Raw genomic sequence first — 25,072 nt, 5'->3', positions numbered from 1 at the left:
TTTGAAGCAAAGCACAGATAAATGGTTTATTTCTGTGTGCACTGCTCTGCTTCCCTTGGAAAAAACAAAAACAATCTGACACCATTTGAATGTTCATCTTAGTAGAAAACATTCCTCCCATCAACACTCATGTAGTCTGTGGCTTCACCAGGGGAGCAAAAACTGCTCGCAGAATACCTTCATGTCATTTGTATTCAGGTTACTCTTTATGATCGTGAATGAACCTCAATCACACCAGGAGGTTACACAACTCATTACTTCCATCACAATTCTCATCTATAATTAACACTGCTGTTTTCTGATTTTAGCTGTTGCCACATACAGTATATCAAGAGAGTCCCAGTAATAATTTGTAAAAGCGGCAGTCACTCATAGGAGATGAAAAAACCCAGGTCTGTTGGTGTTCCACAGGGCTTTATGAGCTGTCAATGTCTTACAATATGGCATCAAACTCCAAGGATGTTTGTCTAAAATGAAATGCTAAGTCCATCCACTAGAGATTTGGACACCACTGATCTGCAAAACAAGATGTGACCTTGTATTTACTGTGCATGCAGAACAATAACAAAAAAACAAAAAAAAAAACACACTCGTACAAGAATACATAAGTGTTTGATTTTCTGGGATTTTTGACGTTAAAAGTGCTTGGATCTAACTGACCGGATTTATCAAAATAGCGCAACTAATCTCTGCATCTAACAGCTGCATTATCAAATGGTCTCTTGTCTGCACTTTCGTTTCTTATATGAAAACATGTCAAGAACTGCATGTTTACCTGTGTCTCATCTTTATGCTTTTCAGGCACCACACGGCTTCCTCGAGAGGGGGAAGTGCCTGGAGTGGACTACAACTTCATCAGCGTTGGAGACTTCAGGATCCTGGAGGAAAGTGGGCTCCTTCTGGAGAGTGGGACCTATGATGGTATGTATGTATAAATAAATCACAAATACGAAGTTTTAAAAACTATAAGTTAGCAATTCAGACACCCACATCCACAAGATGATGAAGCATTATGTTGACATGGAACATGATTCATAAAATGTGTGGACATCTATCCATTAAATTGCTTTCCAATTTGTAATTTGAGGAAAAGGCTGCTCTGGATTTTAAGAAATCTGCATTACTTTGAGCGGCTCTATTTCAAAATCTATAGTGTAAAAAAGTGGGACTAAACTCTTGTATCCTGATAACAGAACTATTAAAATAAAGTTTATGGTTGATTAAAATTAAAATGTGCATTTTCAGTAATTTGGGGGTAAACTAAAATCACAATTAATACGGTCTTAAATGACAAGATGCATTTTCAAGCATTTTTAAACAGTGACCAATAATTTAGCCCCGATTTGGGGCCTCTGACATTGCTATTTTCTGTATTTTTGAAAATCATTAAAAAGTTTTACAAACAATAAGTTGGGTTTTAGCAGATCTGTGAGCAGTGTAAAGTCATTCTACCTTTTACCATTCAGTTTAGGTTTTGTACTAAAATCAATCAAACCAGCTTATTAACTATTTTAAATTTCTTAAAATGGTTAATTAACCCTTTACTTAGGTCCAATTCAGCAATTAGCTGATTTCAGTGAAGTCAGATCGACTCAGCTGCAATTCTCTTTTTGGCTGTTAGTGAATTACTTTTCTTTTTTCCTCTTTTTCTTTGAATTTAATGTGTTGATCATTGTTTTTCTTTCATAAATTGTGCACAGATTACACAAATAGTACACCAAGCCACACTACACTTTTAAGTCATGAAATCAGCCTTATCCCCTGAAATAAGTGTAAAGTATACCACCTTAGTTGGCTGCCTTGAGGTGTTTGCTTCAACCCTCAATCCTGTCTCAGGCCTTTCAGTAATTGCTTGGAGAAGGACAGCGATACCTAAGTGACACCTGGAAGTATTTTGTGGACAAGACTCTGGGCATTGATGCAGAGCAGAGACTGTTTCTTCAGTAGATCAAATCCTTTGCTAAATCAAAGGATGATGAAGGGCCTCAGCTAATAGCTAGGAAGCTATCTAGTCTTTTCCTAATTAGCTGTTGCAGTCATTTCTGCTGCCAAAACTACTGATACAAATAGGAGAAAGTGAAACAGCTGCAATTTTATTATAATTAAAATAACTGGAAATAGCATCCCACAAAGCAGGGCAATGATCTTTCTTTCTGAGCATCACTCTGTGATCAGACGTTTTTTCTCTCCATTTCTCAGGTTCTCTGTGGCTTTCTCACAACCCCACATTCACAGATGATGACACAGTGCGAGAGTAAACAAGTCTTCTTCTCTCAGTTGTTTTCACCCTTTCTCCCCTTCCAGTCATAACCCCAAGGCAAACACGTTAGTTGTCAAAAGCACTGCATGACCTCTGTAAAATCTCTGCGACAGCCCGGGTGAAATATTCTAATACGATGAAAGTGTTGTGCTGGTGGAACAATAATTTCCGCCAACAGCGCAGGAAGATGTTTGTTGCATGTTAATCAGTTGTTCTTAATCCTGGCAAAACTATCTCATGAAGGTAAAATGGAATCAAAGACGTGCAAAGGGAAAAGTTCTTTCTTTTTTTTTTTTTTTTGGTGTCACATCATGCACACCTGCTTGTATTTCCACAGTATCCTAATAGTCCTGTGGCTTACAAGCTCATATATTGTTTCAACCCCTTGTCTTTACATTTATTATCTGTGTCAGCATGTTCAAGTGGAAATTTGACCCATAAACTATTAACATTCAGTCGACGAGGTGTGGATATGCAAGCAGATGTAGCACCTGCTGGTGACCTTCTGTAAACCAGCCAATCTCTTGATCCCACCGGCTGTTTACACAGGCACACATCAGGACACACTTGTGTTCTTACTTTCAAGTCATGCTTTATTCATGGGATAAATCAGCAGCCTTATTTTTCTCCCTCGCTCACAGACACAACCAGTATGCTTAGTTCATCATCAGACGTCCAAAACATCAGCTCTGAGAGCGGTACCCCATATATTTCACCTTAAGCTGTTTATAAATGTTTATAAGGCAGCACTTTGATGAGGTAAACACAATAAACAGTTTTGTGTGAAAGTATTAATACCCTTAATTTCTTTTCTTTTATTTTATTTTTCTCAGAAAATAACCACAAAGTTCAATATATTTTTCATGATGCACCAACGCAAAGTATTATTTTTTTCTTTTAAAAATAAACATCTGAAAAGTGATTGAATGTTGAGCTTCTGTGAACTTCTATTTTTAATTCTTGGCACAGATTCTCAATTAGAGTTAGGTTCAAATTTTGGCTGAGTCATTCTAACACATTCGTATGATTTGGTCTAAACCAGAGGTGTTAAACTCATTTTCATTGTAGGCCAATAAAAGTGATTTTCATGAATATCCTCTAGGGGCCTGCTGTGGCAGAATGTATTAATAAAACTACCATTTAAACTGTTAAAATAGTTTCTCTGTATTCTGTGTGAACGTCCTAAAATCTTTACACATTGATGCAAACAATACAAACAACATTAACTTGATTTGACTGATTAAATAATATTCAAGCAAATAACTGTTATCTTGAAGTTCTACATATGTGGCCATCTGGAGTCTACATGCAAATATCTATGTTGAGCCACATTTGGCCCAATGACCTTGAATTTGACACATGCTGTCTAAACCATTTCAGTTTATGTCTGGTTAAACTAAAACATAAGTGGACTCTAATTTATAATTTGGTGGTTTATGAAGGAGACTGATTTTATTTAAGGGTAAAAGTGGCTGCAGATTTTGTCAATGTACAATAGTTACAGATTTTTCATTTCATTTCATAATTATGCCCTACATTTTGTTGATCTCATTAAAAAAAAATCTCTTTGAAATACTTGTACTTTTGTGGACATATGTAAAAAAAAATTGATGTAAATGCTTTTGAAAGTTAGCAACATTTGTTGAGGTATTTACAGTAAAGAGTACAAAACCAGGGATGTTTTATGTTAGACTGTCCGCATCTTTTATTTTAATGTAATGGAACATGTGCTTTTTCTCAGGACTCAAATGTCTTGGAAAGTCAGATGGTCTCACTGTATTTCTTTCATAAAGGAACTGGAAAGGAGGATTTATCTCATTGCACAATGATTATGGCAATGACACGATAATCTTCCCATTCTCTTTAAGCTCATTCTTCTTGGAGGCAAATCCGAGCTGCTGTGAAATGGGAGAGGATTTTTCCAAAAGTCTGGGGAGGGAAACCTCCGGTTACATCAAAATGTACCATTACTGCACTGTTCTGTCATTCCCTATCTTTTGCATCTTTTGCTGCTTATAAGTTATGAAATTAAAAGATAAAGTCTAATCCTTTTCCAAAGTGAAGGAGGTTCACAGGTGAGATCAGCTTGGTGCTTGATGTGCACAGGTGCATTTCTTCTTCTGTGCATTTGTGAATCTCTATCAGCTTACATATACAGATAAAATGACCAGTGGGGCAATTGGCCAATGTTAAAGGGGAGTATTATGTGTTTTCCAGCCGCATAGTCTTTTTATAGTACAATCACGTAACCACATTACATTCAGTGACTAAAACTCATGCTGTACATATCAAACATTATAACATGATGTAAAGCTCAAAAAAGTAGATTTTACATAATACTGCCCCTTTACGGTAAAATCCACCATCAATATATGAGAAAATATCATTGTCAGAAAAAAAACCCTGGTGTAGAGATATGGTATGTGAAAAGTTTCACATAATCATAAATCCATTTTTGTGTTTGAATAAATGATCCAAAAATTCAAATATCGATAGCTGACAAGCCAACAAGAAGATGTTCCTCTAACTGGAGCCAGGAGGGTTTCCATCTTTGTAAAATGTTGACATTAGGCAGAGGCGGAGACATCGAGAGCAAACAGCAGACAAGCCTACAGTAGCTGAACTGGGAGGATGCTGAGCTTCTCAGCTTCCGATGAAAGCAGTGTAAGCAGGACCGGCTGGTTGTGAGGAGACGTGTGGATTAGCCCTGAAAAGTGGGGAGATTTTGGTACAGTATCCCCGAGAGGGAATACTCTGATAGCAGTTGCCCCTTCCTCTTCCCTTACTCATAAGCCCAGTCAGCAGAAGGCGCTGCCCGGCTTCTGTGGAAGACAGTGTTGATCTCCCAGCTGCACAGGGAACTTAAAGAGGAGCTGGAAGTAATCGGACCGGGGAATGGGATTTATTCCATTTAGCAGTGCTTGAAGTGCGGCCCATTTTTCTATGAAAAGGGAGGAATAAACAAGGACATTTGTTCCTTTTTATGGCTCACATGGGTTTCAGTCCTTCATTGAAGAGCTCATGAATTACAGTACCTTCAGTTTATTAGTGTACAGTAAGTGAGTTGTGCTCAAGGTCCTGAGCTAATGGGATTCTTAGGTAATCATAATGCTTCCACTAATAGTCCCAAATGGCTTGCCTGAATGCTTATTATGTTAATGAATCCTGCACATAATTTTTTTCTCCATTTTAAAATATTTTATTGGCGTCGTGTCACAAGTGATTTTCATCCTTCTTTATCAATGATCCTTTCATAAATGGTCCTATTAACTCTACCTTTTCTGTGAAACACAATAGTCTTCACGAAATCAATGTGTGTAATTTCACAGCCACAAAGAAGTGCTTGGATGAAGCGTTTGGTAAGGTTTTACATTTCATGTCTGCTAGTTTAAGTGATTTTAATGTAAATAACCCAAACAATATCACCGGTGATCAAACAACAGATCAGTCTCTTGATTTATCTTTAACATAAATTTCAGCTGAAGATGGATTCTTGACCTTAACTGTCTCACTTTAAAAGATAAAAGAAGATATTTTTGCACAATTTTAAGTGTAATATTAAATAATAGAATATGAAGATCTAATAGCTCACTTAAAATGCACCAAAATGCAGCATAGGCTCTTTTTTTAATCAGGACTTTTTTAGTCAAGTCAAGCTGACTAATATTTAGATGTCAAGAATAATCCTCTGTCTAAGGGGCTGATTCAGAAATTAGAACCTAGTTCTAATACGTGAAAAGAGAATATGAGAAAGAGAAGAGACGCAAAGAATCCACCCATAATCTCATCAGCATCTGCTTAAAACAAAGGGGAAAGTGCCTTTTAGGTCCAACACAGGCTGTAGTATCAGTTGCCCAAGGAACTGGCAGGATCCCAACACACAGGCAGCTTCCTTGTCGACCATCCCTTTGGCTCAGAGACATGGCTGGCCACAGATGACAGCACTGCTTCTGGGGACCAACAGAGGTCATTTTCAGAAAGGAAAGCGACACTGGTCTCGTTTGCTTCGGATTGGAATATCTGGAGGTTCTTCACTCTTCATGTGGAATGAGAGTGTTAATGCAAAGAAGTTGTGTTCAGACACATTACTGAATGAAGTAAAGAAAACACTGAAGATGGGTGAAAAATACAAAAAATGGTAGAGCTTTACTTTGACATAAAAAAAAATAATAACAAGAGACGCAAAGACAAAATTGATCACAAACACAGTTCCAAACAACTGCCAGGTCCCAGAGACTTGTGTGAGTATGGTTGCTTTGGCTTCTTGCTATTTTGAAATTTGTTTTTGTGCTCAGCAAAGAAACCTTCTCATGTCAAACAGGCTGAGTTGAGTACGCAAATCCACTCGATTCAAATCTGCCTTAACGTCTCGTCCGGGCTTTCTCCAATTGATATTGATTTCCCTGGTAGAGTTTCTACTGAGTCAATCAGCAAACATAAGGGAGTTGTTAAGAATGATGACGTTGATTTTCTGTGTTGTTTCAGAATTGTAGTCTACATGTAGATTTAGCAATGGCAGTGACGCTTCTCCCTTCACAGTGGAGGATGGTTGTTTACAGCGTAGGCAATTTCTGCTGAGGTTCATACGCCTTACATACATCATGGCCAAACATTGGCGATTGGGTAAAATTTAATACCTGAACAGAGATCACTCTTCCAGAAAGCAATCATTTGTCAATAGCTGAGAGCCCAGATCCTCTGTACAGAGCAAAGTGTAGACCAGTGGGCAGGTTTTTACTACGGTAAGAAAAATTTTAAGGTGAAGTAAAATAAATTTGACACCAAACAGCCAATGAGCGAAAGGATAAACACAACACACTTTAAAATTGCACTAATGTGACATTTTCCCTATTTTCTCTGACCCAAATAAATTGTCTGCTGAAAGCTGTTCTGTACTTTGAATGTGAAATGGTGACATCATCATTATTAATCATCGAGTTAAGAGGAAAGTGTGGTGCAGTAAATGTTATTTTCACAATTTTCTACAAAAAATCCTAATCTCGTCATACAGTTTTTTACCTTTGCATAACTATTGAAAGAATCTACTTGTATGTTCCTGCTGTTCTTGGTGGGTTGCAAACTTTAGTAAAGGCTAGTTGAGCCAGAGGCTCTCATACTTTCTGGCAAGGAGAATTGGAAGCCATCTGTGCCAGGGACTCGCAGAGGGACTTTCTGAGTGTGCTGGTCCCTTCTCAATCTCAGTGCCTCTGGGTCCCCTGATTTCAACCTGAACTAAGCCAGTGGACCAAAAGTGACTAGTCCTGTTCAAGACTAGCTGCACAGCTGACAGGAAAAGCTGACATTGTTAGAAAAGAGCTAATCCATTCACTAATCTCTACACTAATTTACTAAGTTAACTTAAGTTAACGCCCACTAGAATTGTACAAGTTAACATTGCTTAATCAGTCAAATCAATAACAACTAAAACATTTTGGGGAAATGATATTGAAAATATATATATATTTTTTTAAGTAAGGAGAACTAACTGGGTTTTACTGTGTAATTTGCCGCAAAGAAATACAAACATTTTCCCAAATGGACGTCTATTCCAATCCAGTTGTTTTGGAGCTCCCCGCAGCGTTAATGAGTCACACTTTTATGAGACAGAAGAAAGGAAAGGAGATTAAATTGGATTTGAATGTGAATGGAGCATTAGGTCATAGTTGAATGGTTTTTTGACTGTGTATCTGTCTGCTCTGTCTGATTGTGGCAAGATGAAGGGGCTCGTGACCTTGTGCAGCCTCTACAGAGTGTCATTGACGACAGGAATCTTTTCATTTCCACTAGCTGAGCCCACGACCATGAAATGGCTTGCACACTCTTTGAAAGAGTCGGCTCACTCTTCCCCCAGCTCATCAACCTTGTGACACGAGGTTCACAAGTACCGCCGGACAAGCTTCCCGGGCTCATCTGCTTATGAGGCTTGCCGTCATTTGTAATGGCAAATGGTGCCACAAATCTTCACTGACACACTGCTTTCACACACTTCTCTATATGCAGCACACATTTATCTGGGGCCAAGACACATGTTTGTAAGTAATTAATCACAGAGGTAGCGTCTGGCTGATGAATGTCAGTGTGCAGCGGGAGACAGGCAGGGATTAGGCAGCACATCCAATCTCTCCCCGCTATCGTTATGCAACTGCTGTTAATGAAGCCATCTTTGACAAATGCGGATGAGTGTCATTTAGTAAACACAGAGTTGCATGTCAACAGAGGAGGGGCCGGCTTTCATCCAGCCTCCCTCTCCACCTCAATCTTCCTCCTGCTTTGAAGGGAGATCGGCAATCGTTGCATTAACCTAGATCGCTTTGTATTGTCGTTAGCATGCCTGCAGAGATGAGGCCGGGTTCAAGATGAGCTCACTTATCAGAAAAGCAGTTGTGGTGTCAGTGTTAGTGCTGTAAAGCTGCTGGAATGACTGTGATGTTGTCCTCAGAGCCCTCTGTTCTTTGCACTTCATGCTGATGTCAGCTTTCTTTTCTTTCCCCTCATGCTATAAAAAGATCTAGAGTTGATAAATGCTTCTTCCACAAAAACAGCATTTGTTATGTTGGTGTGTTAAAACTAAAGTACATCAAAAGCACAGCATATCACAGCTCCTTCACAACTGGGAGTAACTTAAAGTATGATCAAGTTGATGGCGGCTAATTAAATTGCCAGAGATTCCCATTTCCCTGTGGTATTTCTCTACATACTTTAATTAATCCAATTACATTCCTTGTTTTAGCCGAGATTGCTTATTGTGGGAACTATGTAAATATTTTATCTTCCAAATGGACTGCCAGAAAATAATCTGGTGGTTTTAGAGTAAACACATCTGACAGAGCAACGCTTAAAAAACAAATAATCATAATAAATGGTTTGAATATAAATTAGTGGGCACATTATTTATAATCCTAATGGAGGTGGAATAATTACTTATTCTGTGTCTAAATTGCATTCCACATACTGCTCACCAGCCCATAGATAGATGGATCACCCCACGAGTTAAATGAGAAAATAATTTAACAAAGTTTTGCACTTCATCCCCTTCTCTTTAAGGGTGCTGTGATGTCTTTTGGATATTTATGCTAGGTATACACAAGGTCTTTCTTCATCAAGGAAAAAACATGAAGTGAGAGATAGATAATTGCTGTATTCAATGATCAGTGTAATTAGTTGCTGGCAAGTAAGTGAAGTGATTTTAATGTTACATGAGTCATGACCGCCCTGTGGTGCAGTTATTGAGGGAAAACAAAGCAGAAGGTTAAGAGACGTGAAAATCATGCAAAGGAAGAAGTATAAGGAATAAGGAACTTGGGAGTCTGAGGTACTGCTGTGTGACATTTTGAGAATATAATCAGCTTATTTGATTAATGTTATATGTACTGGTTTATATATCACCTATCACAAACAGGCAGATATATATTTTTTTAATCATTTGCTTTCTTGTTGATTAGAGCTCCAGTTTCTGTATTTCTATTGTTTCATCATTCTTTCTTTTTTTCATTCATAAGGTAACTACTATGGGACCCCCAAGCCTCCAGCAGAGCCCAACCTGGTGCAGCCTGACCTGGTGGATCAGGTGCTGTTTGATGAGGACTTCAGTGGCGAGGTTCCCAGGAAGCGCACCACCTCAGTCAGTAAGATGGATAGGAAGGATAGCGCCGTACCCGAGGAGGAGGATGATGATGAGAGGCCCCCGCTGGTCAATGGATTGCCTGGTCAGTTCATTTCAAAGCACAGCGTGTTACATTAAACAGCAGTCATTCCACCATTGCCTGCTTATTGTTACAAAGATAGGTTTTAGTAACTGTTTTTCTTTCATGTTTGCGAATTTTACACATTTTTCAATCCCTGCTGTGTATTCAAGTGGACCCTGTTAAGTCAATGTATCGTCACCAAGTCGCACTGGACTGTAAGTTGCATTATTCAAAAAATGCATCGTGAAGAGTAAAAAAAAAAACATATAATTTGCATTTATTTGGAAACTCTACAACATATGTAAACTGGTGACATGTTGGGTTCGGGTACCTGCTTTTCAATGAACTTATGGAAACTGTCAACCAAAGCTTGTAGGTCTGATGGTAGTTTCTGACACACTGATGTCCTTTCTATAAGTCAGTGTGGTCAGTCATAGCTCCACTCCGCAACTCGCTGTTGGGGACGCATGCATTGTAAATCCAGGGTGATACTGCTTTACGCATTGAATAAAGTGGCAACACCAAGTAGGTTCACCTGCAAAGACATTTTTATTCATCTCCTTGGCAACTACCAGGGCATGGAGATGTAACTCTTGGGTCTTCCAGCAGCACATCTTCCTTTCAACTTGTTAAGGAAAGTGGCTGCAGATGGTAATGTTTATGCTTTACTCCTTGGCTCTTGTCTGTCAGTGTGAATTAATATTTAATGTATCAGTCAAAAAATGCGTCATAATGTCGCACCTAACTACAAGTTGAAGGACTACCAAATGCATGAAAGAAAGTGCAACTTATAGTCTAGAAAATAGATTAACTTTAAAAAGCTTAGTGGACAATGTTTTGGATTCTTCATGGTTGTTTTGTCAAAAATATACGTGTCTTGTGGACTCGGATTACGTTAAAACAGATGCGAGAAAAAGTAGTTTTTAGGTTTCTTTGTCAAAATTACACGCCTCTGTCATTTTGTTGCAAAAATGAATGTTGAATGTGGTGAAAAGGCATTTCACGAGATCGCCCAATATCAAAATGCTACTCTAAAGCTAAAGGCTCTCTGGCAAACCGCAACTCAGATGGAGTGACTTGACTTGTCTAGTGGAAAGTTGGAACAGCTTGGGGAACTGGTAAAAGTGATAGACAACAACAAATAAAGTTGCTTTCAGTCAGACAGCAACTCTAAAATACTTACACTGTTCAAACATTAACTGAATAATTCTACAGGTTCTCTAAAACACAGTTTGATGTTTATAAAATATTGATTCAAATGGTAAAAGCTCGAAAGGGCAGGTTGAGTTCAGTGCAAAAACCAAATTTACACATTGGTTAAACTCGATTAAAACCTTGCTCTAACAAAGAACCTGTAGCATGTTTCTGTTTTATTTGTTAATTGTTCTCAGAAAAACAACAATAAAAGCTCAATTAGCAACTCAGATCTCTAAATGAACAAGAAACAAATACTATCAAGGAAAAATATAATTTGTGCATCTCTACACCTAACAAAGCTGTTGCTGAGTCCAGCCAGTTCACTTTTTCACAGGTCACCTTGACAGAGACTCGGAGTTCAATCAGCTCAGCTCCTCGTCTCTCCAGAGAGTAAATCTCCCCTTAAAGCTTTCAAGGAGAAAACTCCTGTGACAGAAGTAGGTTACATGCTTTGTAACATACCTGGCCTTTTTTTTTTTTTTGTAGTGAGAGAATTGGGGTGAACATTGAATCAAGTCCAAGCCGAAAATAAGTTCTGCAGAATGAAACATTGTTTTGACAGAAACTGCTCCAACACTGCTTGCTCAGCTGCACAAAGGATTCGCAGAGATCCAGTGTCTGTTTACCCAACGGCTCTGTCATATTGAAATCAAACACTAAATGATCCAGGACTTCTTTTTATGGAAGAAAGCTGGTCACAAATGACTGCCCTGCTGAAGCACTGCTGCAGAGCGATCTCAGACCAGCCATAGATGGACAGAACAAGCATGGTGGAATGAAAAAGGAAGGTTAATGGAAAATGTGAGCTCTGTGTTTCTAAGCTCTTCATCAGAGTTCAGACTGTCATTATCAACTACAGTCCTACTGTCAAGTGGGCCCTCACCTTGCTTTGAACCTTGCTGATGAACTCAGCTTTCCCTTGGGCCATTCCCTCAGGCTGGTTCTTTAAGTGTCTACATGACAAGCGCACATCTTCAAACATGCCATGTGCATTTTGTATCTGTAAAGATGAAGCACAAGTGTGTGTTTTTGATCTTAGAGGCAAAAGGAGACCAGTTAAAACGACACCATATTACCCGAGTGCTGCTGTAGAACAGCGTGTTCAGATTATTAAAACTAATTCTACTGCTCATGTGGGGCAGTTTATTTTGCAAACACGAATGCTTTGAAATGCTTTAGGTGTGCGCTGGACATTACATCTTTTGACATTATTTTCTATTGTTGGGAGGTTGGCTCTACATAAAAAGGAAAGGATAAAAAGCTCTTGTCTTTCATCTTTTATAATCATCTTCTGAGGAAAAGCACTGAGTGCAAAGTGAATTAGCTGGGCCTTTGTTGCATGTTTCATGTTCATTATGATGTAGTTTCTCAGTAAAAAAAAGAGTATGCTACAGTGTAAACAGAATGGAAGAATTATAAAATCGTATTTGCTTTTGAATTGAAATGGGTCTACGTGTGTGAACTCTCCCCTCTATCACTGTGAACTGTGGGAAATATACATGTGTATATACATAGGCAAAAGGACTAACAGCATGCTGTGGAAAATGCAAAACAACCCCTTGGCAGACCCACACACGCACACACATCATCACTTCCATGCAAATCTTATGAGCCGAATATCCTCTTCTTTTACTCCCCTGCAGCAGGTAATATAAAGTAGCTGGCCTCTGTGTTTCTGCGGGCTAACCTTTAACTGTCTTTTTCTATTTTTATTCCCCTTTTTTTTATCATGTCCATCCACTCTCTCTAGAGCACAAGGACTGGAGGAAAACGGTGCCCAGCTACAATCAGTCCAGCAGCACCATGGACTTCCGTACATGGAGCTCTCTTCCCCGCGATGACAGCCTGGAACCCCTGCCTTACAACTGGGAGATGGCTTACACCGAAACTGGCATGGTCTACTTCATAGAGTAAGTGAGACAGCGCTGATGTGACGATAGCCTGCTGAGAGACACTTTAGTCATCTGACACACCGATTAGAGTCAATGAAAAAAGAGCTATTTTAAAACTATGTACAGGCTTGATTTATCTTGCTTTTCATATAATAAAGGACAAACTAATACAAGTTAGTTTCTGCACTTAATCTCATTTAGTATTTGTTTAACCTTCTCACAATTTGATAAGTAATACATCAAACGTTTCAGTACAGATGTACTTTTCAACCTGTCAAAGAAGGCATGAGATATTATATTAGGTTTGATTGTCACTGCACAATTGTGCTTTTGTGTCATCACTGGGTTGGCAACAATAGAGCTGTTGTTTTGGTAAATCCACTTTCTTTTGTTCTTGATAGCAGAGGAATATCTCAGAATTTCACTGATTCTAAAAGAAAATAGCAAAAAAAAAACAAAAAAAAACTTGTCAGTGTTATTTTTTTGTCCTTGTTCAGTTCATCACAACATAGGTTTTGGATATTGGACTTTCTATGAAGATATTTTAAGCTCTTTGTGCAAAACCAGTTTCTTTTCTTTTCATGTTATCGAAAAGAAAACATACATTTCCAAGGCCTTGTTATTAGTGTTGTCTTTCATTCATATTTGGTTATAAGCCGCTTATCTCTGGAGATATTAGAAGACTATTGTGATTTTCTTTCTGTTGATTACACACTCCAGATATTTAATCCATTTGAGAATAAACTAGACATGTTTCACATTCAGAGGATTTAGTCCTTCTCCGAGAAAAGGCCAAGTTAACATAAACACAGCGGCAGGCGAACAGAAACCAATGGACTTGTCCATAAGAGCATATTATGCATGGAGCTTGGAGACTCTTTCAGTCAGTTCTCTTGCTTCAGCTTTTTTTCCCCCTTTTGGTAATAATGTTGTTGATATTTTCTGTCTGCTGTTTTTGTGGTACACAGTCACAATACAAAGACAACCACATGGTTGGACCCCCGCTTGGCGAAAAAGGCGAAGCCCCCAGAGAAGTGTGAGGACGGCGGTACGTGTTGTGCTTTTCTAGTTTACTCAAGCATAAATAGTTCTGCTAACCTCTACATTCAGAAAAATCTATAATCTACTGTCTTATAAAATTCATGCCTTACATTTTAACCTAACATTTTTAATTTTGAAATGTTTTGACCACTTAAAATAACCCTTGGGAACATGGCCTAAATATCTTTAAATTTGGAGACAGGCATCTCCTTAAAGGAATATCAGACATGAAGTTCTTTTTGTATCCCCAGGATGATAGTGTTGGCTTAAGTGCAGACAGAAATGAACAGAGGCCTCTTCTGAAAGAGTTGAACCCTTCAGCAAGTTTTTAATGGATTTTTACAAGAAAAACCTACATGATTCTTCTGAAAGGCAACTCCAAGCTTTCTGTTGCCTTGAGAGCTTTTTTTTCTTTCTCTCTCTGTTTTCTCTCTTTCTGGCTTATATTTTCAACTGGAAATTACGTGCATCATTCATTCCAGTCTACTTGCTTATTACAAACTATAGAACTGTGCTCTACGTGTTGCAAAAAAGTTTAATGCAAACTTTAACTGCTACGTAGTTATACAACTAGAGATGTCATTTCTGGAGTAACTGCAGAGGGAATTGAGATACTTCATATTAATGTTTGCTTCCTTGACGCTGAAAAGTTTAATCTGCAGCGATTAAATTCTGTGTAAACAGAACATAGATGAGAGATGCTGATGATTATCAGCTGTCCATCTGCTACGAGTTCAGGTTGCCATGGTGAGGTTAAGAGCAGCATTTTATCTAGCAGCTATTTTCAGAAAAAACTGTCTCCTAATGACACAATTTTCCACCAGTGAGTACCACAAGTCATTGGCACACACTCTGATGTGTTTCTGTTGTTTCTGAGATAAATCGATGTGAACATACAGTGGAGTACAAAATGGTTTTATTTTCTATAAAAAGTCTTTTTTCTACTTCACTTTTGTGTTGGTGGACATTTTTCCTGCAGTTTGGACACTATATGAATAATTAATTGGGAAAAGAAAAGTTTAATTTTACAATAAAACACTTGATTTACATCATGTGTGATGTTAATCAAGACAAGTTTTTATAAGAATAAGAACTGAAATCAGATATTTGCACGCAGCGTATGAAAATACAAGATTTTGTTCTTGTCTGTCAAGAAAGAAGATATTTCCTTTTTTAAGATATTTCGATCCCCCAAGTTCATTTATTTTTGCTAAAAGTCAGAATAAGGAGAACATTTTTTTTCCGATACTTTTATTTATTGCATTCTTCAAAGTCAGAAGTGTATGTACTCTAAGAGTGCTCACCTCTAAACAATTGATCCACAGATTATCTGGCAATAATCTGTGGATCTATTTTAAGGCAAAAATCAAATGTGTCTGAAAGAGATATCAGGAAGAAAAATGTGCACCTAAAGGTGCCAGAATATAGTTATTTGTTCAAAAAAAAATGGTATGCAAATATAATATCAAGTCAAGTAGAAACAGCATGGGAAAGTCCAGACATCATACAGTTCAGGAAACAGGCGGGTTTTGTGTTCCAGTGTGTTAGGGTATTAAATATACACTAGAACAAAAGCAAAAGCCCTGGTAATGATGCTTGTTCAAGCTGGTAAAGGGACCGTTGTTATCCACAGTGAAAAAACCAATAGGGGATGAAAATAATCAACTTTTCATCTGACAGTGTAAAATTGTGCCTGATCATTATGCTGAACTGGTTACAATTCTCAGACATGTCATAAATATTCTGTCTATTTATTCAGTTCGTCCTTCTCGATTGTTACCGGCATTTCTTGCAAAATAATGACACACTGTTTTCTTCGTCCAGAGCTACCGTATGGCTGGGAGGAAATTGATGACCCACAATATGGCACGTACTACGTTGAGTAAGTGTAATTAATCCTCTGTTTTGAAATTCTTTTTTTTTTTTTGGCTTGTTCTTTTTTGTTGTTTAGATCCTATTATACCCAGATGTACATAAAGGATGAGAGCACGTGCAATGATTTTACTGCTTTGTGTTTATGAAGAGCAAATTGGCAAGAATCTGTTCTGTCTAAAAATAAAACAAATGGCTGTAGCGTCATCTTGGGTGAGAAAACGTTGAGTTATGTAACATGCAGAGAGGAAGCATTTACCTGAAAGCGTTTGATAAGGATTTTCCTCTTGTTTATCAGTGGGTGGCAAAGTGAAACTCTGTGCTGTGGCCTGCCTGTACGCACAACATTGATTGGACTCTCACTGTGTTATGTGTCAGTCAGTTTATGTACATGGAGCAATAGTTGGAGAGTATATTATTCCATGATGGTTGTATGTGTGTTATATGTTTTTGCACTCAGCATCACAGTTGGAAATGAGTGAAGAAGCCATTAAGTTTAGCATTTCATCAACAATGGAGGGAAATGGAATGGGGAGATTCTTAACCAGAACACATTCAAACAGCAGAATGAGGGCTGAAGGAAGAGCCTGTTCGCTGCTGTGATGAAACGGAAGGGAAAAGCTCGTGTTGTTTTATTGCTCAGGCAGCAGATGAAAACCTTCAAGGTAGAAATGACAAGAGGAAGAAACTTGCAGTGTTTGGACATGGAAAGTCAATGCCATATTGATGGAGCTTGTAGCTGCCAGTGTTTAGTTTGAAATGAGTTCCCTTTGAAACAATGGTCCTGGTTTGTATGCCAGGAGGGGAACAAGCTGTTTACCTTCTTGTTGAGGAACAGGATGTTTCTCACAGTCTGAGCTTCATTTCCTGGAATATTAGGTGGCTAAAAGCCATTCCACAGAAAACAATGTGATACAGTCCAGTCGTTTTCTACATGTGTTCCGTTTGTAAAAGGTGGCGGTGTTGCTTCAGCATCCCTCCACAAGAAACTGATGCAAATGGTTGAGAGTCATTCATCACTTAAAACTGAACATGTTTGTTTCAGCCACATCAATCAGAGGACCCAGTTTGAGAACCCAGTTCTGGAGGCAAAGAAGAAGCTAAGCAAAGACACTGCTTCGATTCAGCAAGCTGCAACTGCATCTTCTCAAGGTAACAACATCAGATATGTTCATCTTGTTACATTTTTTATTTTCTATACCTACAGAAACTGGAAAATCAACAGAAAATTGATTTATTTCAGAAATTCAGTTCAAAAAGTAAAACTCAAATTCAGTAATATGTTTCACTCTGAATTTGAGTGAAACAAAATGCTAGCTTTGATATGGTTTTCAGCTAAAGAAAATCAAAAATTCAGTTTTTCAGAAAATCTTAATATTACACAAAAACAATACAATTTGTTTTTAACACATAAATGATTTATTATATCAAACCAAGATAGTTGTCTATCAGGCAGTCAGTGTCATGCTCTACAAGAAGGGTGCATCACACCATTTCATGGCTAAAAAAATAATTATATGATGTGCTACAAGCATATTATTGTATAGTTGAGTGGAAGGAAAAAGTGTTGTAGAAAAATGTGCACAGTCTACAGTGATAGCTGCACCATTGTGAAGCAAGTCACACTCAGGAATTTGGGGGAGATTAGGTGAAGTACGAGCTGCAACTGCAGCCTTGCTACAACATCTTCCATATGCATGTATTCTGGACATGGGCTGTGCTGTTCCATTTCCTGTGTTAAACTGCTCCTAAATCAGAGACTACATCAGAATCAGGTCTCCCTTGACCTGATCAACAGAGAAATGGAGTAGAGTAATGAGGAAAACGATAGATGGCAGAGCCAACAATGCAGACAATGTTTCTGTTAAAACAGTCTGGGATTCCATAATGCCTTAGCAGAGCTGCAGGATGATTGCCTCTATGGTATGTTACATCCCATAGGAGCAGAAATATGGAAAAGTACATTGGGGTAGAAACATGTTCTACATCTACATTAAAAAAAGAAAACATTGTTGTTCCAACCTATAAAATGCACAACTGTCTGAGACGGGCACATATTCACTGAAATGACAGTTTTAGTTTCTTTCTCAGCAACAAAAGTTGAAGGAACATACTATGTCAGAGCCAAAATATGGCCTAATCATTACTTTAAGTAATTACTAGAAAATAATAAGATATATACTAAGTTTTGTCATAGCAACGTTTTAAAATAAGATTAAAAATATCTAAACTGTAATGTTACCCATCTACACCATAAAACAACTTGGAGCTTGCTGCATACATTCCCTATGTAATTTATTCACTAAAAATTGTTTTTCACTTTGCTTGTTTACAGACTAAGTGCTCCACATCACTCTGCTCATAATAAATGATGGCAGTAAAGACATTGTTGTTCAGTTCATTAACATGAATTTTACATTAATTCCCAGTTGGGTTTTGAGCTTGTTCCAGTTTCTTGTCTGCATGTCTGTCAGCAGACGTACTTTAAAAAGCAACAGATAGACTTATTTGGATATTTCCAGAGGTGGAGCGTGACACAAATTAAGGAGGATTACGTTTTGATGCGACTTTAACGCCATGAGGTTTTTTTATTTAGATTTGGCATGAGCTGGTATTAATAGGCAGTCTCCAGCTGCTGTCTTCCCTGTTGCAGTAAACAAAATTCAGCAACACTGTCGTATCATTATTCCATAACTGCATCTTCTGTCATCACTTTGTAGCTCATTACCTTTAGCCTGTATTTAACAGTGGCTGGGAAGTATATTCCCAACCTGCGAATATACTTCCCAGGCTGGAATACCATGAAGGCATCCCTCTCTTATGCATCTGCGACAAATAAACCACAGCAATATACTTTAAACATTTGAAAAAAAAATTGTAGAGCCTGAAGCAGATGATCTCTTAGATTTTTCTGTTGTGAGAACTTGCTGTAATGCTGCACTTCCCACCCCTCCTCCCACATTGAGATAATCTGGAAATTAAATAAATGCTTCTTTAAGCTTTAATATTTTTTTTTCCAAAGTTCGTCCTTTCATTTCTACAGTAGAACAGGGTGTGACAACATTCTGTAAAAGTATTACAAGATATTGCACTTTTGTAATGTACCTGTTAAGCCTTGACAACACCTTCAGGTTTTTAAGACTTGCACATTCATGTCTACTTATAATTAGTTCAGCACAAGTTCTAACGTGCACGACCATTGTCTGTCTTTTTTTTTTTTTTAAATCTGGAAAATCCTGTTAAACTTGACTCATCTAAGCTGACCAGACTACTTCATGCAGTTTTTTATGAGCGTTCTTTATGAATAAACATAACCTTCTTTTTTAACTCTACTGTTTCAATCAGTCAAAATAATTTACTGATTAATAATTTTGGTGTCATTATGGTTATTTTTCACTCCTTTCCCTTTTCTGTTTTCACTTTGATCATTGTGGATTCTGGAATTAGCTTAATTTATTAAAATATGAAAGCAGTTTGATTTACTCTGCTTGCTCTGTGTGCCAGCCTGCTTTGATGAATATACTTCCCAGAAACAATGGAGAGAGAATCATCACTTCAGCCATCAGGAAACGTCATATATGAACAACATTTTTAGTTTTTAGTCATTTTTTGTAAGGCCTCCAGTTATGACACTTCTACATTTTTTTTTCTTGCCTGATAAACATAACAAAACCTTTCCGTTACAATAGACATGTTATGGAAGATCAAGCTGCTGATCAGTATTAAGTGAGACGTGCTCGTGGTGCTGGCAGGGTTTCAGGGCCGTAAAAGAAGGAATGCAAGGGGAGGAGGCCGCCTTTTAGCGGTGCATGTGTCAACAGCTGGTGGAACATCCCGTTAAAGAGGCCAAGCATAATCAGGCGTCTCTCTGCTCAGGTGTGTTGGGACTGAGTAAACGCCATCTCACTGCTGATTACTGATTACACAACCTGCTGAGCTTTCAGATGGTTGCTATGATCAAACCAAGACATCAGCAGTCGGCGGTTACACCTAAGGCAACAACACACACCAAGAAACTTTTCTCCTTGTTTTTTGTTTTTTTTCTTTTTAAAGTATAGGTTTGTTTACATACGTGACACCCAATGGCTGACAGCTGGTTAATATCGATACACTTTCTATGTAAAATGTACAGCATCATTATGCCGGAGTGCACAAAAACGCTTCGAAGAAAAATAATTGGAAAATGTTAGTAAGCAGACCAGAAAACAAATCATTTTCAATTTCTGAAATGGATTTTATTTTATTATATTGTAACAAAAAAGAGTGGAATTTCAGAACTGACTGGTGATTTGGTTGGCTGTGTTTCAGTTAATAAAGCAAATAAAAATCCCTATTAGCAACTTCTGACATTATCAGAGTAACCCATCTGGAGCAGCCATGCCACATTCAAAGTGACCTAAATCTTTTTTTTTTTTTTTCTGGTGCTTGGTTTGAACTTCAGCAAATCTTCACATCTAGATGTCTAAATGCATTGAATTCCTGCAGTGTGATTGACTGATTCACCATGTGATAACAAGCAATTGAATAAGTGTTCCTAATAAAGTTGTCGGTGGATATTTTCTCACATATGATAAATAAAGATGGAGGTCTACTCCCCTGCCTACTCACATGTAAGCAGTCAGACCGCGTGGCTGCTTGACAAGGTGGAAATACTGTTTTGTTTGTCTTCTGTTTACAATCTCCATATTTCAGCCAAGAGACTTTCTGTGAACCATCCTACTCGAGTCCAGGCTTGCACCACTCACACTCACTTCCTTCTTCTGTCTCCTTCTCTGTCACCCTTCTTTACAGCTGCCTTTTTTTGTTCATACAAATATGTCCTTTCAAAAATATATTTCAGGACTCCTTGCGAGAAGTGATAAAAAGAGTTCATCAAGCCATTTCAATATAATTATGTAAATAAGCTTTGCATGATCCGCATAACAGCAGCGGACATCTGGAGTCCTCAATGGCTGTTATAATTTACACTTGCAGTTGTCGGCCCTGGATGTTTTTAGCCTGGTGAACCATACGAGAATTTGAGAGTGTCTGCATTTAAATTGCTCTCACACTCTGAAAGTTATGGAGTATTTATAAAAGCTGAGGGAAGTGAGAGGGAGGTGTGGAGTTGTTATTTAGACCAGCCAGAACAGGAAGTTGGGAACTAAATGTGGAAAAGCTTGTACTAATTTGAAGCAAGTTCAGGACAGGGAAACAGATATACCCAAACCAAGCAACACAAATATGGAGCTATCACCTCCAGCTTGGTAGCAGTTGAAGCATATATTCTGAAATTTAACTTAAACCACAAATTTGTGGGGTCCTCCAATATTCATAGAGATTTTTTGGTCCACCAATAGTAGGGAGCCTAAAAATGTAATGGATTCTCTTGTTTGTCTGACATTTAAAGCAAGGTATGACGCAGGTTTATTCAAGTTAATGCTTCAGGCTTGTAGTCCTTGTATCCGTGACATGTATATACAAGCTTACATGTTCAGTAGGAGTGATGGGGCTTAGGAGAGACTAATGCTGGCTTTGTTAAAGGAAGGAGGAGTGACATATTATCCTTTAATGTTTGTGCACAAATATGTAAACTACCTGAGACATTGGTCTTAGAAGAAAGCTTTGGATAGTATTATTGCATTTTTAAATTCATTTAATTTTGTTTTTGTATTTATTGTTAGCTAATTTAGAATTTTCTAAAGTATTTATTCCCACTGAATGTTTCACATGGTGCTTTGCACATTACACATTATCTGTTAAAACCACAAACTTCCATGTGTTTTATTTTGATTTATAAGTACCCACACAAAGCAATTCATAATTTTGATGTGGACACATTTTATATTCAATAAAAGGTGTAGCATGCATATGTTTTCAGTCCTTTTCTTTGATATTCCTAAGATGCGAGTGCAACCACTTGCCTCAGACGTCACCAGTTAATCTCCTTGAGTACATCTCAAGGAGATAGCTGTAATTGAATGCCATGTACGTATGATATCACATACACAATACATGTAATTTAATCTCAGTATAGAAAAGCTGTTGTGTGAAGGACCCGGTCACATTAATGGTCACTCTGGTAGAGTTTCCATTTCTCCGTTTTACATTACCAGCTCATATGGTAGAATCTGTTGACATAACCATTGTTACTAGTGCATCCCACAAATCCGGTCTGGCCTAATTAGACTGAATTTACATTTCGATCACCATACAAAACACTGTGAGGCAACTGGTTGTAAGAAATACACATAGAGCTAAATAAATAGCAATTTTGGAATGAAACCTGTAAGAAACGGCAATAATATTGAAGCTGAGACAGGAGGTTCACCTTCCATCATGACTTTGATACTAAAAATACATCAATGACTAAAATGAAATGGCTTAAATCAAAGCATATTCATGAGTTAAAATAGCCCAGTCAAAGTTCAGCACAAAATTCACTTGTGAATCAAGATGTGTCAGGATTTGAAAATGTCTCTTTTTTATCTAGTGTGAATGAGGTTGAGCTGATTTGCAAAGAAGAAATTTTAAAATGTCAGTCTCTAGAGGTGCAGAGCTGGAAAAGACATAACTCAAAAGGCTTGCAGGTGTAATAAAAGCAAAAGGGGTTTTGAGTCACAGCAGCTGAATACAAATGTACACTGGACTATTGACGATTTTATTTATAAAAAGAAATGGAAAACCATGTATCATTTTTCTTCCACTAGATAATTATGTGCTTTTCTGTGTTGGACTGTCATATAAACCCACCAGAATACTTTGAAGTTTGTGGTTGTAACATGACAGAGAAAGTTCAATGTGGATGAATATTGTTCCCAGACACTGTATCTGACATCTTCAACACTGTCTTTTACTCCAGAATCCAGCTGGACAACGATTTTTTTCTCTGGGTTCCTTTACTGTTTTACTGTTTTTGAGCAACAGCAATAATGCACCAAGGCTGCAGACCACAAGCCAGAGAAAGAAAAAATGTGTCCATGATCTAAAGTGCTGATACTACAGTACTGCTAAATACGGAAGATCATCAGCTTAGTGCAACCCTGAGAGTTGGATGTGTAATGTATTGCTTATGCCACCGCAGAGCTGCTGGTTCTTATTGATGTCGCTGCTGACCTTTACGTGTTCCTTACTCAACTTATATAAATCCTGCAATCACAACAGTCTCAGAGCTTTACTTTTCCTCAGCCATTTATTAAATAGAGCAGGGGATAAAAGGACAATACGCTAAATTAGATAGTGTCAGAGGTACTGTATGCATGTTCTGCTCTATAGTTTTATAATGAAAGGAGGCAAGTATAAATTAGCTTCAAAAGCTATAATTTTATCACTTCATCTGTGTGTGGGCCTCTTTCTCAACAGGGCCACACAAAAAACGTTTTGATGGGTTTGTTGTGCTTAAACATACATCATGTCTATTATTTGGATAATGACTGATTAAAGTGTTGATTTTGTTGCCACACAGTGTGTATAATTAAGATTCAGCACACATGGTTGGATTTCGCAGTCATTCAAAAGGAATGTCAATATTTTCATATTTTGGTCTGCACAGTGTAACTGATGTGTTGCACTGTGCAGAGGTTGCAGTTCTTCACACTTTCTTTTTGCTGTGCGTCATTTGTTGCACTTAAAAATGCGTCACCAACTGTTTTACATGTGCAATTTGTACACAGGTAAGGGAAGTATGCTTGGATTTACAGCAGACCCCAGCCAGCTGAAGGGGGAGCTGTACCACACAGCTCTGAAGAAAAGCTCCCAGGGCTTTGGATTTACTATCATCGGAGGCGACCGTACAGATGAGTTTCTGCAGGTGAAAAATGTTCTCAGCGATGGCCCTGCTGCCCAGGACAACAAGATGGGCTCTGGTGAGCAAATCCAGCAAAAAGATGCACATTAAAATCTCATGATAAGTCATGAAGAAATGAAGTCATCTAAACGAATTGTAAAACAAATATAAAACATTTAAAAGTCTGGAACTGATTGCAAACCAATTAATAAGGCTTTAGGATTTCATCAAATTAGCGCCATTCTCCATAAATGGATCAAATAGGGAACACTGGTGTACTTTTCTAGGAGTGGCTAGCCTGACAAAATTACGCCAAGAGTGTGTTCACAACATATGAAGGAGGTCACAAAATAACCCAAAACAACACCTAAAGCATTGCAGCCCTCACTTGTCTTCACGTAAAGATTTCATGATTTGGTAATTGTAAAGAGACTGGTAAAAAAAAAAAAGCTTTAAGGAAAATATTATTTAGATTGATTAGACTAAAATGGAACATTCTGTGCTTCTTGTCATATCTGATGTAAAACAGCAGCATTTTAAGAAAATCATACCAACAGTCAAAAGTGGAGGTGGTGGTGTGCCTGGTTGGAGCTGCTTTGCTTCTTGACCTGTATGAATTGCAGGTCATTGCATTAATTGCATTAAGTCCAGAAGGAAAATGTCCGGTCATCATTGTGACTTTACCCGAAGAGCAAAAACCTGATGCTTTTGGAGTGACCTAGTCAAAGTTTTCACTTTAAATCGAATTGTGATGAAGAGCAAAAACCTGAGGCTTTTGGAGTGACCTAGTCAAAGTTTTCACTTTAAATCGAATTGAGATAATGTACAGTACTTCAAATGTTCAAATGGTACATTTGAAGTGCTGTACATTTGACTGCCAAATAGGTAAGTCAAGCTTAAGGATCCTCCTATATGAATTAATTATCCAAAGAAATATGGGCCAAAATTATTATTATTTCTTTTAAATTCTTGGTTGTCTTAAATGCTTTTAGCAATTGTTTTGATGATCCCTTTCAAAAAGCTGCTTAAAAATCTGGAATTTAGAATTTAAAAAAAATATATATTGTATGAATACAATTTTATTGAATTAGTTTTACTTCTTTCATATTTCTTTAAGCCAACCCTGTCCCATGGGTTCAGTAGTGCAATAAAAAACAGTAATTTGTCTGTCAAACACATAGGGACTATAACAGCAGTTATTCTAACTTTGGTTCCTGTGACACCAGGAGCTGTCAGTCTGGTAAGGTGTGTGTGTGTTCATTTGAATAGGATTATGTGACAGAAATCTATTTCTTTCACAGCTCTTTTCATTTGTAACTGGAATACTGCTCGGGTGAGCAATGTAGTAAGCGTGGGTGGG

At 37.9% G+C, this 25,072-nt stretch overlaps 1 protein-coding gene across 1 annotated transcript in view; it reads left to right on the top strand.

Moving 5' to 3' along the window:
• The window catches only part of magi3b (membrane associated guanylate kinase, WW and PDZ domain containing 3b), a 144,830-nt gene that overhangs the window by 102,641 nt on the left and 17,117 nt on the right, over positions 1 to 25,072 (top strand). Inside the window, exons 3-9 of the mRNA XM_088005791.1 lie at positions 802 to 921; positions 9,760 to 9,966; positions 12,893 to 13,052; positions 14,003 to 14,082; positions 15,900 to 15,957; positions 16,993 to 17,099; positions 23,600 to 23,791. Of these exons, the coding sequence (XP_087861917.1) occupies positions 802 to 921; positions 9,760 to 9,966; positions 12,893 to 13,052; positions 14,003 to 14,082; positions 15,900 to 15,957; positions 16,993 to 17,099; positions 23,600 to 23,791 (924 nt within the window). The remainder of the gene's footprint in view (positions 1 to 801; positions 922 to 9,759; positions 9,967 to 12,892; positions 13,053 to 14,002; positions 14,083 to 15,899; positions 15,958 to 16,992; positions 17,100 to 23,599; positions 23,792 to 25,072) is intronic.

Source organism: Poecilia mexicana, unplaced genomic scaffold, assembly GCF_051168715.1.
Source record: "Poecilia mexicana isolate PSO_F unplaced genomic scaffold, ASM5116871v1 scaffold_5, whole genome shotgun sequence".
NCBI lineage: Eukaryota > Metazoa > Chordata > Actinopteri > Cyprinodontiformes > Poeciliidae > Poecilia > Poecilia mexicana.
This window is presented reverse-complemented; position numbering and strand designations above follow the sequence as displayed.